This window comes from Octopus sinensis, linkage group LG13 (assembly GCF_006345805.1).
Source record: "Octopus sinensis linkage group LG13, ASM634580v1, whole genome shotgun sequence".
NCBI lineage: Eukaryota > Metazoa > Mollusca > Cephalopoda > Octopoda > Octopodidae > Octopus > Octopus sinensis.
The window spans coordinates 20,205,476-20,223,341 of record NC_043009.1 but is presented as its reverse complement, the minus strand read 5'-3'; the positions used below and the strand labels follow the sequence as shown (position 1 = coordinate 20,223,341).

Below are 17,866 nucleotides of genomic sequence, written 5' to 3'. Positions count from 1 at the left end.
GTTTATAATGTGATGATAGCAGAAACTTAATTTGTTCACAACAGCTGAGTGAATGTTCATATGAAGTTTATAAAAAACAGTTCATGTTTAGATTTTACCAAATGTGATGGATCATAGAAAAGTTGTTTCAATATTTAAAAAATAATAATTTTGTTTTGATTAAATTCCTCAGACGAAAGAGTTAACAAATTCTTACTATTGTATAAATCTAAATTTTTTTTTTATCAAAAAAAAAAATAATAATAATTTCATCCAGTTAAGACTGATGATTTATAAGTTAATCAGTCCTTTTATCAGCAGTAGAATAGAATTTTAAAATGGAAATTTCAAAACAATATTTTTGCTTTTAATACTTGTACAGAATTGTTCCTGAAAGCCATCAGGACCAATGTTACTTCGTGATTCTTCAAATAAACAAATTAAAACATTAAATTAATTTTCAATTAAGAATAGATAGAACTTGTGTGCAGCCATTGACTGCAAAGCTTTCATACAAAACTGATCATGCGTTCTCTACTTAGATTTCTTCTCAATATTATTTCCAACAACACCATTGAGATTAGACGTCTTCTGTGTGGAGATTCCAGTCCTGGATTCTTGGCATGTTGCAACTTTTGGCTTTGATCGGTAGGTCTTGTGGAAATAATCAGAAAACAGGATCAGGAAAATAACTGCATACAGGGCTATCCAGTAAGCAAATACTTTGGGATAGTTACAAGGAATAAACAGGAGCTGGGAGGCATGAATAAATACAAATATGAATTGAGTCTGAAAAGAAAATAGAAAAAGAAAAACTTAAAATGAAGCACAAGTCAGTGGTAATTATAGAACTGGAAGCTAGATTCTAATTGCCCTAATTAATTTATACTTTTACACACATTTTACTAAAATAGTAAAAACTGTTGTCAGAGAAGGATTCACATTTAAAGCTAGGAAAACATTAACGACACAATACAAAGTAGTTACAAGGAAGATTCTACAGACTTTTAGTCAACAACAGACGTTTGTAGCCATGTCACTGATCTAGATTCTCTACACACAAGCTGGGCTTTACTCTCTCTTACTTTTCACCCTTTCATTGTAATACACACATCTGTAACTTTCAATGTATGTGTACTTAGCTATGTGTGTGTAGGGACACCATCAAGAACAGTTGCATATGCATGTACATATTTAATTTTGTGTATATTTGGTAACAGTACATATCTGAGTACACATGCCTAAATTTAGTGCTCTGAAGTACCAACACATTTCAGTCCATCAGAATACGGAGATACTAATCTCTGACCCATGGACATGCTGTGTCCATTCTCTGTCTTTTCTACAACTACATTGGCCCCTTTTCTTTTGAGCTGGCCAATCTCGTCATCTTCACTCAAACACTCTTCTTTCACACATCACTCCACCCAACCCTTGTCACTTATACTGCATCACCCAACCCAGTCTACTCTCCACAATATATATTTTGGCCCCTTAAAATGTGCTCCCTCTCTAGTTTCTTCTCTTTTCCTACCAATTCTTATGACCCCTACCAAGCATGTCAGGGCCAACAGACCAGATGCTTCTTCCTCCTGACCAATCCAACTTTTAGAAATTCCACACCAAACTACTACTTACAATTTGTAATGAAGTCATATACCGTTTCCACCAAAGATATTTCTTGAAATTGGGTCCAGCTGCTGATAATCCGTAATATACATACATAACAAGGTGAATAAATGAATTTAACATCGCATGGAAAGTTCCAAAACCTCCTAGAAAAGAAAAATAATTTTGTTTTAATTTACAGACACTGACAATAAGGGTAATTTTTTTTTCATTCTGGAATTTTGTTGAGTGAGGGAAGGGAGTTAAGTACGAAAAACTACATTGTTTCAACCAGCTATGAAGTCTAGTCGTCCAAGTTGCCAGAAATAGCAGCCAAATTTCCAGTCAATGTGATTTAACGTCTTTTTTCCATGCTCTGCATAGATCAGACAGAATTTTGTTGAGGCAGATTTTCTATGCCAGCATGCCCTTCCTGTTTCCAAGTAATATTTCTACATAACTAGAGAGGTTTTTCAAGGAAGGTCAGTGAAAAATACCAGCTGCATGATGGCAACATTTGTTTACAACTGTCACACAATGTGAAGGCAAAGAGACAGTAACACATACATACACACACAACGTGTATATATACACACAATTAGGGAGAGAGTGTAGACGAGATGTAGTTTGGTTTTGTGCCAGGGAGAAGCGTCACTGATGTTATATTCTTGTTAAGGCAGCTGCAGAAGAAATTCCTAGTCAAAGATATAAACTTCTGTACTTGGATTTTGTTGATTTGGAGAAAGCTTTTGACAGGGTCTCCCAATCCCTTATCTGGTGGTCAATGTGGAAACTAGGGATAGACGAGTGATTAATGAGAACTGTATAAGCCATGTACAGAGACGCTACCAATAAGGTGAAGGCTGGCAACAAGTACAGCAAAGTATTCAGGGTAAAGTAGGGATTCACCAAGGATCAGTGCTCAGCCCTCTCTTGTTCATCATAGTTCTCCTGGCAATAACAGAGGAATTCAAGACAGGCTGTCCCTGGGAGCTCCTCTATGCTGATGACCTTGTTCTTATAGCTGAATCACTACCAGAACTAGAGAGGTTTCAGGTGTGGAAGCAAGGTCTTGAATCGAAGGGCCTTAGAGTTAACCTAGCAAAAATCAAAGTTTTAGTAAGTAGGAAAGCACAAATCCCTTCAGGTAGATGGCCCTGCTCGATCTGTTGAAAAGGCATAGGTAGAAACGCCATAAAATGCACCCAGTGTAAGCATTGGACACATAAAAGATGCAGCAATATCAAAGGAAGGCTAACAGGGAAAATAGCTTTTGTGTATGGAAGTTACACAGGTATGATAAATGCTGAAAATGTGCAGAAAATAGACTCCATTAACTGCCAGTGGGGAAAGCTAGAGGTAGTAGATAGCTTCCAGTATCTAGGCAACCAGTTTAGTAGTGGGAGTGGATGCTCTGAGAACATAGCTGTAAGAAAAGGATTAGACTGGGCAAAGTTCAGAGAGCTCCTACCTCTCCCTCAGAGTGAAAGGCAGATTGTATGATGCTTGTGTGCCAACAGATATGCTACATGACTGAAACATGGGCTGTGACCACTGGGGACATACGTAAGCTTGTAAGAAATGAAGCTAGCATGCTTTGCTGGATGTGCAATGTTAGTGTGCATGTTCAATAAAGAGTAAGCATCTTGAGAGGAAAGTTGAGCATAAGAGGCATCAGATGTGGTGTGCAAGAGAGACAAATGCACTGGTATGGTCATGTGATGTGTATGAACAAGGACAGCTGTGTAAAGTGCCATACTCTAACAGAGGAGGGAACTTGTGGAAGAGGTAGATGCAGGAAGACATGGGACGAGGTGGTTAAGTATGATCTTCGAATGTTGGGCCTCCTGGAGGCAATGAGAAGTGACCTAGGCCTTTGGTGATACGCTGTGCTTGAGAAGACCTGTCAAGCCAAGTGAAATCGTAGTCATGGCTGATGCTGGTGTCACGTAACTGGCACCCGTGCCTGTGCCACATAAAAAGCACCTTTTGAGTGTTGGACCTCTTGGAAGCAATGACCAAGTCCATTTGGCATTATGTCATGCTTGAGAAGAAAACCCATCAAGCCAAGTAAAATTGATACCAGTGTCATGCAAATGGTACCCATGCTGGTGGCATGTAAAGCACCTGTTACACTCTCGGAGTGGTTGGCATTAGGAAGGGCATCCAGCTGTAGAAACCATGCCAAATCAGACTGGAGTCTGGTGCAGCCTCCCAGCTTGCCGGTCCTACTTAAACAAGCCAACCCATGCCAGCATGGACAACGGATGTTAAATGGTGATGACACACACACAGAGTAATCTTTCAATTTCCGTCTACCAAATCCACTCACAAGGCTTTGGTCAGCCCAAGGCAACAGCAGAAGACACTTGCCCAAGGTGCTATGCAGTGGAATTGAACCCAGAATTATGTGTTTGACAAATAACCTTCTTAACCACATAGTCACACCTGTGCCAATGGTAATCTGTCGGATAATCTAATCTGAAACTGGATTTTTATAAGGTTTGTTCAATCAAAGTTGACCAAGGGTTAAACAGCAACATCCAATAAGTAAACCACTTACATAGTCATTCGACTTTGTAGAAACAACAGCCAAAGCTCCCTTAAATCACCATCTAATAAATGGAAGGGCACTTTGGATAGCAGATGCAATGCTTAACAGTTGAAATGCCACAGAAATCTCACAAGCATTAAGTTTTTACTAGTATTACCAACAAAGAATTTATGAAATCAAAAATTTACCTGGAACAAACTTTACTCCAAACCACCATGAGACTGGCATAATGCCATGATGGAAGACATGAAGGAAAGAGACTTGATTTAGTTTCTTTCTCAAAATAAAGAATATCTGAAATTGAAATGTTTTCTTGGTTTAATATCTTCAAATGGAACCATCTTTCATTAATTTATTCAAACACAAGACCAAATGTTTTTACCATTAAAAATTCAAGTTATATTGATAAGATTACAAATGATACAAATACATTGCCGACCTTCCAACTTCCCTGACACATTCCAGACGTGTCCAAATCCAACAGAATTGAACTCTGTTACCTGGGCCCAGAGTACATTAACAGACATTGTAACTTGGCCATCAACTGGCTGAATTTACTAACAAATTTTGGGAGAGATTTCAAAATATAAAACTCTGATCTAGGGTAATTTTTGTTTCCATCCGGAGGTCAATGTGAGAAGTTTACTTTATTGTAACATGGTTTCAGTCTAATTCATGTGAATGGCACCTTGGTCATTTTCTATTTATAGCCTCGAGTTAAAATGGGAAATGGAATTTGGTTGATGGGAATGGTATGGATATTTAAAAGAGGAAGTGTGCCTCTTGTTAGATTATTGTGTGTGAGAATGGTAGTGTGATATGATTTGTTATCCAGTTAATCCCAACTAGCTGACCCTTTAGGATCTTTAGCAGAGTCTAGTCTGGTGCAAGGATTTTGGTCAAGTCTCTGATCTGAGTTGAACTTCCACCTTTCCTCACTCTAGTCTTGGAAATCCTGAAAAGAGCCATTGGTGTTGCCCTTCTACATCTACGTATAAGTACAAAAAACAAAAAGGTGGTGGGTAGTTAATGAGTTCCATATCATGCAATGTTGAATCAAACCACCTTGACCAACAACAGTAACAGCCCTTTGCGGAGCTGAATGCAAGTCTTGTTGCAAAACTGTATCTTATCAGGGAAGGGATTCCGACCAACTTGTTTTAACCAAAACAAGTTTAAGTGGACCACATATGTCTGCCTCAATATTTTTCTGTAAAAAAACACCAGATATAATAATGAGTTCCATTTGAACTGTTCTGTTAATTTAGCCAACCTTGGGGCAACAGCCAACTCTTTTGTCACTCAAACTAAATATGTAAAGTTTTAGTAACAGGTACAACACAATAACTGTACAAGTCTGAAGTTTGATCACCTAAATTAAAAAGGTCAATAAGGGAACAACCTGCCGGAAATAGCAGCAATATTTCCTTTAAATCACACATATTGTTTTAGGGAGTTGGGTAATGAGAGCCTGGGATTCCTGCACATATAAAAAAGCGAGGATGGCTCTATATCAGCTCAGAACTGACCAGGGGTTAAAAAACAGCCTAATTTATAAAATTGTTATAATTAAAAATTTATTTAAAGAATCAGTGAAGTGTGAAATCAAATTTGGTATTTTAAAACAAAAAATTGTTTCAAATTTAAATTTTAAGATACCATAAAAACTTCCAGTGTGTGTGGAGCACCTTAGATGTTTTCTGTTGCAGCCTTGATTCATCTAAAACATTGCCAAAACAGGCTTCTCCCAGACTTTTTCTATCAAGATTTAAATGGAAGAAGTTCTTGAGAGAGAATAAGTAAAACCAGAAATAACTAACCCTAGTGGCATAAAAGGCATTTTTAATATTTTAAATTATATTTAGGAAATATATTTCTAAAATGTTATTTCATTTTGAATTAAACTTTTATACAATTTACAAGAATTTCAAGCCATCTTTCAACAGAAACTAATTTTGGTTAATGAAATATAAAAAGAGGAATCTTACCGTATCAAAAAGTTCAATAAATTTAGAAAAATAGAACCACCAACAGGCTGCGGCCATCTGTTGGAGAAAATATAACGGAAAATCAAAATATATCCATTTATGATTAATTTTCATGTTATTTCATTTCCATATATTCTCTTGCAGATTATGGAGCAAGAAAGAAGAGTTAAGATAGAAGCCAAAAGGAGCTGATGCACAATGATTTGGCTACCTCTGCTGAAGGTGTTATGGTTCAGGGTTGAAACACCCGTTGATTGCTGGATGCCTTCTAATGATATCAATTCCTCCTGGCCAAAGCTTCGTTCACTTTGGTGAGTGGAAAACAAGCACCTTCTAGGTGTTCTCAATAATTTATCAAAAGCATTCACAAAACACTACATTAAAAGTAGCTCCAAACTTTATAGACATGCATCATATCAAGTACTTTAGTTAATGTTGCACAAAAATATCCTTGTCACCTTGGTTGAAATATTGGTTTCAAATTTTGGCACCAGACCAGCAAATTCCCAGGTGAGAGATGGTTGATTACATCGACCCCAGCACTCAACTGGCCCTTATTTTATCAACCCCCAAAAAAGATGAAAGACAAAGTCAACCTCAGCAGAAGTTGAGTTCAGATCACAAAGACAGTTGAAATGCCACACAACATTTCCCCCAGGTGTGCGAACGACTTTACCAGTTTGCTGTCTCATCTTGAGAAATACTAATAATTGGCAAAGTTATTCAGGTGTCAGACAAAATACCTTGCAGTGTTTGTTCCAGTTCACTGAGGTCAAAGTTGAAATCTGACCGAGGTCAACTTCAACTTTTTTCAGGTTCCATAAATTAAATTACTGACATTCTAATAATACTACCCAATCCAGCAGAAGGTGAGAAATGTCAGGTGTGTCTTATGGTTGCAGTTTAAGTTCTTGGCATTCCATGATCCAATTCATGGGAGATGTCAAGTCACTGTACCCCATTGCACACATCAAGAGATGGTACCAAGGTGGACTGAGACAAATTGTGGCACTGACATCTGTCTTCACACAAGATTCTGGGTATGCAAGAGTTTTGGAGCCCAAGGGATTGAACAGACAACTTTTTCTACACTGACCAGTTTCAGAGATAACAAAATGTGAACAATCAAATATCTATACTGATACCATAAACACACACACACAGACACACCTGGGAACAGGTGAGGATTGGCAACAGGAAGGACATCTGGCCAGAGAAAATCTACCTTACCAAATTCTACCTAATCCATACAAGCATGGACAATGCACTTATGTATACACACAGCAAACCTGCTCTCCCACATTGATAATATTTTCAGAAAGGCATCAAGCTGGCAGAATCGTTAGCACACCAGGCAAAATACTTAGTGATATCTTATTTGTCTTCATGTTCTGAGTTTAAATTCTGCCATGGGTGACTTACCCTTTCAGAGTCAATAAAATAAGTACCAGTTGAACACAGGGGGTGATGTAATCAACATACTCCCTCCCCAGAATTTGCTGGTCTTGTGCCAAAATTTCGAAACAACATTTCCAGAAATGGCCAACTTGACATGTAAAAGACAAACACTGGTGGGTTCACTACAAAAGGTCGGCAGTCCGTCAGACAGACAGTTGGCAAGGTCATGTGACTTACATGTCAATATATAGTTTTAAAAATTCATGAATGAATTTTAAAGAAAATAATTTCTTAGATTGTCACAAGCTAATTAATTTAAATGGAGAATGAATAATTAAACTTACTGCCCCACCCTTTTGCTAGTACATGCAAATGGGAGAGCTTTTTAAGTGGTAATAACCTGCTAGAAGTAGTAGGAAAATCTCTCTCTTAAATAACACCACCTTAGAAGGGATACATTGGATGCTGTGGTCCAGGGTACTTTACAAGATAGGATGGTCATGGCTGGAATGCTTTTTCATCATAGGTCTTCTCATTCAGAGCTGACAGAATTAAACAACAACCCCCTAAGAATGAAAAACAAAGTTAACTTTCAGTAGCATTTCAATCAAGAAGATCAAGGTCAGTGTTTACTTAAATGCAGGTACGCAGTCATGCACTCAAGATGTTCATTTCACAACTATGAGATTTGGGGTTCAATCTCACAGCAGTACCTTGGTCATGTGTCGAGTCAACCATTCCTGGTCGCAAGTGGTTAAGATTTCAGTCACCTCCCAATGTAACACCACAACCTGGACTGTGGCTACTTTTAAAAGAGATTCATCTGTTATAAATTCTGGGACAAGTTTTCTTCCTCCCAGTTTCAGAGGCCATGGAATCAATCTTGGAAGATTCCTCTAAATCCTTGTCAAAAAAAAATAACAAAATAGGGTAAATCTAGTTTTAAAATTCAGATGTTTGGAGTTGGGGAAGAAATTATTATTATCATTAAAGCAGCGTGCTGTACAAAATGTTTAGTGGTATTTTGCCTGTCACTACATTCTGAGTTCAAATTCCACTAAGGTCGACTTTGCCTTTCATCCTTTCGGGATCGATAAATTAAGTACCAGTGAAACACTGGGGTCGATGTAATCCCCTCCCACAAACTGCCCTTGTGGCAAAAATTTGAAATCATTATTATTATCAAAGTAGTGTGCTGGACAAAATGCTTAGTGGTATTTCACCTGTCACTACGTTCTGAGTTCAAATTCCACCAAGGTCAACTTTACCTTACATTCTTTGGGGGTCACTAAAATAAGTACCACTTGAACACTAGGGGTCGATGTAATCAACTCATCCCGTCCCCCAAAATTGTTGCCCTTGTGACAAAATTCGAAACCATTATTTATAGAAAATGAAATTTTGAAGAGTAACTCACCCTCATGGCTTGTGTAGATCGAGAATAGTCAACTGGTTGACATCGTATACTGTAACCAGCAAACCAGCCAGACGATATGAACTAAAATATTAAAACAAGCATTCACAATTAAGTAGGTTTGAGAATAAAATGATTGGAAAAGTGAATTTGATGTTGGTGAATATATTTGTGAAAGTGAACGGTTCAAGATAGGAGTCTGAAGTAAAATATTTCACTTGGTGAGAGATGGTTGAGCAAGACAGAGAGAGTGTATGGACAAGTGTTGCTGTCCCAAAACACCCAGTGGTTCATTAAAAAACAGCAATAAATTAATAATACAAATTTGTTTCTAATTGCTATTGTAACTAGGACAATACGTTTTAACTATAACAATACAATCGTTTTAACCATCTACAACAATAAATGGCAAATGGAATAAAAGAATTTTTTAAAATTTTGCTGACCCAAAGAAATAATTCTTTATGGTGGATTCTACAGTTATAAAACAGTAATTTGCCTCATTTTTATGCACAAAATATTCTGAAAATATCTTAAACATCAGTAATTTGAGGATTTTCATTTTATTTAGTGTCCAATTTTCCAATACTATTATAAATGGGGTGGGGGTAGATATAAAACTTGAATATTTATGTATTCTAAGCCACTGTGCTTCCATTCCTCACTCATCAATCAAGGATTATCATCATCCGTTTTCCATGATGTCATGGGTTGGATGGTTTAACCAGAGCTGGCAAGCAGAGGAGCTGCACCTGGGTTCCAGTCTTTAGACTTAGCTTGGCCTGACAGGTGGTTAGAGATGCGGGGGAAGAGTTTGATGTACAGATTGAAATTACTGTATTTTAATGTGAGGAACCCCCTAATCTTTTGGGCTTAAAATTTGGGAAAAAGGTTTCGTAAGGGATTATAATACTATCCACATATAAGAAACTCACATTTTTTAACCTAATTTTTGATAAAAAAGGGTTCCTTATACACGTTAAAATACGGTATTTCAGCCATGACAACCCAGTCATAATGAATCCAATCCAATGCATTTTTCCTTTTTTAATTTAAATCAATGAGGTGTGATTTAAGCCAGACTTTGGTCAAATTACATCCTACCATGTGTTTTGTTGAGTGTTGCATGGCTTAGTAGGGTGTTGGTAAGGGATTGATTCAATAATTTAAATAAAGACATATCACACCTGTGCCAGGTGAGAAACAAATTAGAACACTTACCTCTTCTAATATATATGCAGATAACAAAACCATTGCAATGTTGTAAACAAGCATGACATTACGAATTTCGAAGGGTTTTCGGTTGGCCATGAATATGGGTCCAACTTTAGTAATTACCATATAGACCAGACATATAAGGAAACTAGGTACAGGTGAAGACATCATGAACCAATCAGCAACACGGGGATCTGTTGGATAATCCATATTTAACCATGTGACTCCCATAGGATTACAGCCATTTTGTAATCTTCTTCTGGTAGAATTCCCAAAATGCAAGAAATTATACCAGTCACAGCTCAGGGTTGCTATAGCTGTGACTGGCAAAGTTCACATCTACTCTTTACTCTTTTACTTGTTTCAGTCATTTGACTGTGGCCATGCTGGAGCACCGCCTTTAGTCGAGCAACTCGAACCCCGGGACTTATTCTTTGTAAGCCCAGTACTATTCTATCTATCGGTCCTTTTTGCCGAACCGCTAAGTGACGGGACATAAACACACCAGCATCAGTTGTCAAACAATGCTGGGGGACAAACACAGACACACAAACACACACACACACACACACATATATATATATATATATATACATATATATACATATATATATATATATATATATATATACATATATACGACAGGCTTCTTTCAGTTTCCATCTACCAAATCCACTCACAAGGCATTGGTCGGCCTGGGGCTATAGCAGAAGACACTTGCCCAAGATGCCACGCAGTAGGACTGAACCCGGAACCATGTGGTTGGTTAGCAAGCTACTTACCACACAGCCACTCCTGCGCCTATATTTTAGGGCTCAGTTCATAAAAGGGAGGGACAACATCCATTACTCTTTTTCCCAGGGCCTCTGTGAGTGATGAGAGAAAGGAGAGAGAAAATTATTCTCAGATCAGAAACTCAATGGGATCAACTGAATGGATCTCAGCCAAGAAGTAAGTGGAGCTGTTAAACAGGAAAACAAGACCACCACCCAAGAACAGGAAAGGCTCACATAGTTTCCTTTTATTAAATTTCACTTACAAAGCTTTGGTCAACCCAAGGCCATGGCAGAAAATACAGAGCACAGAGGGACTCAACTTAAGACTGTGTAACTGTGAAGTGAACCACACAAACATATCTGTAGCCATAAATGTAAATCACTTCTGACTCTTCGATACATCAGGACGAATTGGATAAAACAATGAATAAAGAATTTTTTAATCTCTTTTAAGGACTTGATTGGAATAGTTGCAACAATGTAATACATACCTCCCTTCTGCATCACCTCATCATAGACTTTTGCAGCAGTTGTCATCCACAACATCTTGAAACTTTACTGCAGCCTTCAAGAATCTAAATATCAAAGAATTCCAATAAAAGAATCTGAAACCAATTTCTGTGATAACAGATGCAAAGAACATAGCAACGAGTGACAAGTAATAGATGAAAATAGAACCAGTGTCTCTAAGGTGAGAGTACCTCATAGAAGATTCCACAAGTTTCTTTTAATAAAATTTAATAAAATCTATTTTTTAACAAATTCTATTTATCAATTTCAAATCAATGTTTTTGTTTTTTTTGCTTCATTTAATGTTTTATTTAATTAAATTTAAAATTAAGGCGGTGGGAAATATAGGTAAGGGTTCTGCAATTTTGGGGGGAAAATCATAGAAGAGCTGTGAGGTTCACAGTTCTAAGACTAATGCAATGGCTCACGAGTTTTTCATTTAATATTGTAAATATTGTCAAAATGGTCAACGAAGTTTAATCATATCTATGACACAAAGTCCATTCATTCAGTCAGGTGAGAACCTGATTGACAAGTGTGTGGGTGTGTCTACACCTTAACTATGGGAAGACTGAATACTAGAGATGGTAGATGTTTGAGGGTGGTCATCTTGAGTTACAAGTACTCTGGAGATTGTTCGATCTGGCAATTTAGTTGACCCCTGAAAGACCAAACTACCTCAAAAGTCCTTATTTAGCCCCAAGCTGATATTGATCAAGTAAACCTATTATCAATAGCATTCCAACCATGACTATCAAATTTGTTTTTTGCTTTTACATTTCTGACAACGTATTTCCAGACAACATTATAGAATGTAAGGTATGGTCTGAGGGTGATCTGACTTATTTCTAGCATAATGAACAACCATATAGGGGCTCCTTTGATTTATTGGACATGTTTAAAATCAGTTGATATAAAAAGGAAAAAAACCTGTTCTAAATCACAGAATTTTTCAACTTAAAACAATTCCACAACTGGCAAAGTTAAGGATTGAACACCAAGTAAGTTGTTACTGTGGTTCAAAGAGTTCCAGATTCTGTGCAGGATATCAATTTAATTAGTCTATGTCCCTAATTAAAAAATTTAACTCTTCAACTGCCACAGACATAAAAGAACATAATGATAGAGACTGATGAGTTATTAATTCACTGTGCTTAAATATCTCAATGGCCCAGTTACCTGAATTTACATGTTCCAACGGTCTCCCCCACCCTACATATTCCTCATCTCAATGCCCTCACCTCCACCCAGTTATGTTAATGCCCCATACATTCTCTACCTACACACATCAACAAAAAATAAGAAACATCCCAATAACTTGTAATCAGACCAATGATCAAACGTATTCCAGCCATGACCATCCCACCTTATCTAACAGGACTAAATTATCTGATCTGCCCTTCCATATTTTAAAACAGGTGATCCCCACCCCTCATCACATTCATGAATCATCCCATAGTTTTCTTGGATTGCTTTCATTAATGTTTTTCATTTAAATAGTAAAAACCAATTTGCTTCCAGCAGTGAAGCTTCTTTGTGTTAAAAAGCACACCAACTTTTTAAAGTTTTATAAAATAAATATTAAGAAATTTTTAAAACAGATGTGTGCCACACACCATTTTGCTGTAAAGAATTACACATGTACCAGTATGGCATATTAAAAACATTCAAGTTTCCAAAATATTTGTTTCGTGACAGGCTACAAAAATAAAATGGTACACAGAGGTGCCACAGTGCAGTTCCTGGAAATTTTCAGTCCAGAACTTGAACATCAACAAGCATTTGAAATCAAACCTTGAAGCCATTGCAGAAATGTAACACTAGGAAGGAATTTGGTTCTAGTATAGTTCCAAACATTGGCTGGGTTATATTTAGAAATGTCATTCTTTAACTTGAAGCTCTGGAAAATCTTAACTTTAGCTTACACCAACACCAAAATCAATCTCAAAGACAAATTGAGATTATTCTCTCTAATGTAGCTGATTTAAAAAAGAAATGTCTAGACCTTATCAGAGTGAAATAACCTTTGGCAGAATTTCTGCTAATAGACAATTCCTTAGTTTAGTAAATAAAAAACTTTTTCATGCCTTGCACAAAATCTTTAGTACAAATCGCTTCAAACAGAAGTGGTATAACAAACGTCAAAGACTGAACTTAAGAGGACAGTTGTTAGCACAGGTTCAACTAGATTCTGTAAAGCAAGATTTCGGTCAGTATATCTTTGTATGATGAACTTTCATCATATTTATGGGTAAAGACCAAACATCATGAAAAATAGTTTTATAATTGTGACAAACTAAATTAAATGGCAATATTTTAACAGTTTCTGATTAAAGCAGAGGGCCAACAATTTTGAGGGGAGGGATTCAGCTAACACAATCAACCCAAGGTGATGAAAGGCAAAACTGACCCTGATAGGAACTGAACACAAAATGTAAAGTCAACTAATCTTGGATCACCTTGAAAACGTTAACATACCTTTTTCAGATATATTAGTTTCAATGATATTTTCTCTTTCTAAACATGTCAATACAACAGAAACAACTGCTGGTTTCGTATGGTGAAGTCTACAACTGAAGATGGGATTTTCTCATATTTTTGTTGCCTGATACTCCGAATTTCTTGAATTTTTTCTAAATATTTGAATCTATTTGTCATACATGAGGAATTACCTTGGATGTATATTCTACTTGCATTTATTGGTGTCTGATTGATATAATTAACCAAATTCATTTAAAACCAAGTACTTTATCCAGGTAGTACTGATTTTATATATATTATAAATATATATATATATACATTTAATATACACACATATATATATATATATATATATATATATATATATAATATATATATAGTATATCACACACTTAGATATCCTATATAGGATATATATATACACTATATATATATATATATATATATATATATATATATATATATATATATATACTATATATATATATCACACACACATATATATATATATATATATATATATATATATATATATATATATATATCAATATATACTATACATTTTATACATGGGCAGCTAAACTTGAGTACATCTCAACACTATTCACTCAACAACCTGTCGATGTGTCTATGAATTTAGGTATAGAACTTTAGCAGCTAATATCCTTTGATGTGCTTGTCTGGGATGGACAGACAGATGGTGACACTGCATATTAGACTTAATAGTGGCTCATTATATATATATATATAAGATTCATTGTTTCATCCAATATAGGAGTGACGACAGATCGTTTTTATAAAGATGATAAAACAAGTTTTTTTTATTTTACAAATTGAACTCAATATTACTCGTATTTTTATACATAAAATTTCATATTTCATACACTCAAACCATTAATAAACACATATTTGAAGTTATTATCGTCCGAAAAAATTTAATCAAGTTCGTATTCCGGTTTCTGTTAGTATTTTCTTTTGGAGTTACGGTCATAATACGAAATGTCAATCGATACAGATTATGGGGAGGAATAAATGGAGCGACCCCAACCATACAGACAAGGTAAAAGGCACAGAATCGGGTGGAATTTTTTTTTTTTTTTTTTGTAGTATTTCTGCCTTTCATCCAACGGAGATTACGACTGTGAAAGGATTTACAAAATTTAAATTTTGGGATGGTTATCCCAAAATTTTAATTTTGTAAATTTGCTCCTAACACTATTCCGTATCCTTTTCCTTCCAATGTATGTATAACTGTTCCAAAAACTCCGCAAAATATGGTGAGGTGAAGTAGATTAGCCCAATATCTCAGAGACATTCCAGGTACGAAATATTCCCTCTTTTTCTATATCGAGAGGGGGCACGTTATACAATGTGATACCCAACACACACACTATTTTAAAATATTTTATTTTATGGCGTGATTTGAAGATTTGACCATGTGCAGCCTTCACCAAACCTCGCTTGCTGAAGAGAAGTGGTTCCCATTGAATAAAGGAAGCGACCCGGTTTTTATTCATTGCTCTAACTACATTTATTAGTGTTAATGAAACCCTAAAGTTAACTCAAATCAACTACATTTTTCACCCCCATAAACTTGAATCACAGAATCTTATTTAGAAGACACGGAGATACAATCAACTGGCGTAAACTCTCTCTTAAATCGATATATCTTTAACAACAAATAAACCTTTAGACCTCCGTCTGTTAGGGTTAACCACGAACCATTATCTGGAAAATTCCTCCAGAATCTAGGCCGGAGCAATGATTTGTTATTTTTAATAGAGGGCCAGCAATTTCCCATACAGCATGACCCCCACACACACCCTTCACCACCGATGTTGTTCAAGATACGGCAAAGATCGGCACTTCTTGGCACAATCAACGTTATTACAAACAAATCTGAAACAAAACATTTTCTCCAATATTCTAATGTTCCCAATAATCCATTGCCTTCGACTGGGACCTTATTTTTTCGACCTCACCAAAAAAAAAAAAAAAAAAACTCAAGTTGACTTCGGCGGGATTTGAACTCAGAACGAACACCGCAATGTATTTTATCCGGCACTGTAGCAATTCTATATTACTTTCATGTAAAATAATAAAAATAGAAAACTTGATTGTATTAAATCTCCATATAGAATATAAGCTACAGTAACTCTACGAATGATAGTAACAGAAAGAAATGATGTTAAGTTTTTAATATTTCCAAAGTTGCCGAAAACGGTGGAAAACTTTTGGAAAAACAAAATTTCGTAAAGTCTCCATTTATACAATTTAGTATTAGAGCCCAAAATAGTCTAAAATTAGCGGTTAAATGATTATCACTAAGCAATTTGAAGTCACTGCTGTTGCTAAGATGTTGAGACTTAAGTAAACTAGCAACATTTGAAGATAACGGGACTTCTCTCCGTCTCCCTCTCTCTCATATTATATTTATAACCGCAAAAACAGTGAAGCATAGCAATTTTAAAAAAAACTATAAAGACAACTAAGGTAGACATTATCAAGTAGCAGGGTGAGCGAATTAATAGTAGTAGTCATAATTAGATACCGCCAAAGATGTGAAATAAAAAAAGTAGACAAGTAGTCAGACAGGTACTATATTTAAATTGTCAGGAAGAAAAAAAAAGAACTAACAAAAAGAAAATGTTGAATACGGGTGTTGAATAAAAGGCGAATAAAATTTGTGCAGTTTGCGGTTTTCAGTTATTTAAAAAAATAAAGTAATTTCGGAGTTTAAAGTTTGATGAATTCGTGAAGAAATGTTAGAAGAATTAGCCAGTCACTTCAGATGAGAAGTGCGATAAGAAATGTTGGTATGAAGGGCGGGGCCCAGATCGAGGAAACAAAGTTTTGAGTACTTTCGAATTTAGAAATACTTTTGCCAACCTCTTGCAAGAAATATAATTACAACATTGTGAAACTATTTTACATCAAAGAGAATTCGTCCGAGTATGAAAGTGATATTTTATATAAAAAGAGTTTTAAAAAAAAAACGTTATTCGCAAAAATAAAATGTAGTCTACAATTTAAAGTATTTCGTGCTCCAATAACAACGAGGATATAAAACCGCGAAATAGTCCATGTGCGAGAGAATATTATCCGGGAAGAAAAACGAAAACTATAAAAAGCACGCTTCCTTAAAAAAAAAAGGTTTTTCAATCACATTAAGATTAGTTATTTGAATAATAATAAAAAAAAGAGAGAGAAAGTTGTTTTAATGAAAACGTGCATTAAATATGATGGATGCAGGTTGGATCTTTGAAAGGAGAATAAATGGAATTTGGAATTATTAAGAATAAAATAGCAGAATATTTGAACCAAAGTAAGAAAATCATAAACGTAATTTTTTTTTCAAAGTTATTGAAGACTTCGAAGCTATAAGAATCTCAAACCCGGTAAATAATAATAATAATAATAATAATAATAATAATAATAATAATAATAATGGTAATTTCATTTGAAATTAAAGAAAATAGAAAATACAGGCATGGAATTACAGACTGGCTTCTATAAAGCATTAAATAATGGGAGATAGAAATATCTGGAAGCAACTTATATTTCACTTGCATGCAAGTGTTTTAATATATTAAGCGAAAACCTAATTAGTGTGGTTTAATTGAGGCTAATTGAAGAAATCGGAGATGAAATGGATTTGAAATGTTACTTACTCAGTAAAATCACGCAAAAAAGGGGAGGTTCTGAATAGCAATTAAAAAATAATAACTCAGCAATATTTTATATCTATACATATATATATATAGGTAATATTATATAGAAATATTGTATAATATTACTATTATACAATATTATTATATATAAGAGAGAGCGGAGAGAGAAAGAAAAAAGTCGCTCCGACGCCAAAAGAGACGGCCGGCCGTAATACGCACGCAGCCTCTAGACACAGTGCGCATGCGCACGCATCTAGCTAATTGGGCAATTT

The 17,866-nt window shown here is 35.6% G+C and overlaps 2 protein-coding genes across 3 annotated transcripts in view; one reads left to right on the top strand and one right to left on the bottom strand.

Annotated features, from left to right (window-relative positions):
- Positions 1-324: 324 nt before the first annotated feature.
- The window catches only part of LOC115218688 (elongation of very long chain fatty acids protein AAEL008004), an 18,626-nt gene continuing 1,084 nt past the window's right edge, over positions 325-17,866 (bottom strand). The window contains exons 1-8 of one of the 2 annotated variants that reach the window (XM_036508194.1): positions 17,595-17,822; positions 11,424-11,507; positions 10,163-10,350; positions 8,945-9,025; positions 6,130-6,186; positions 4,330-4,435; positions 1,618-1,754; positions 325-768 (exon numbers count right to left, since the gene is read on the bottom strand). In XM_036508194.1, coding sequence (XP_036364087.1) covers positions 514-768; positions 1,618-1,754; positions 4,330-4,435; positions 6,130-6,186; positions 8,945-9,025; positions 10,163-10,350; positions 11,424-11,478 — 879 coding nt within the window. In that variant the 5' untranslated portion in view covers positions 11,479-11,507; positions 17,595-17,822 and the 3' untranslated portion in view covers positions 325-513. Of the gene's footprint in view, positions 769-1,617; positions 1,755-4,329; positions 4,436-6,129; positions 6,187-8,944; positions 9,026-10,162; positions 10,351-11,423; positions 11,508-17,594; positions 17,823-17,866 lie in introns of those variants that run through there. The other variant, XM_029788621.2, reaches the window with a different exon arrangement.
- Positions 17,848-17,866, top strand: part of LOC115218687 (UDP-N-acetylglucosamine/UDP-glucose/GDP-mannose transporter) — an 85,860-nt gene continuing 85,841 nt past the window's right edge. Inside the window, exon 1 of the mRNA XM_029788618.2 lies at positions 17,848-17,866. This exon is cut by the window's right edge and continues 311 nt beyond it. The gene's annotated coding sequence lies outside the window, so the exon portion shown is untranslated.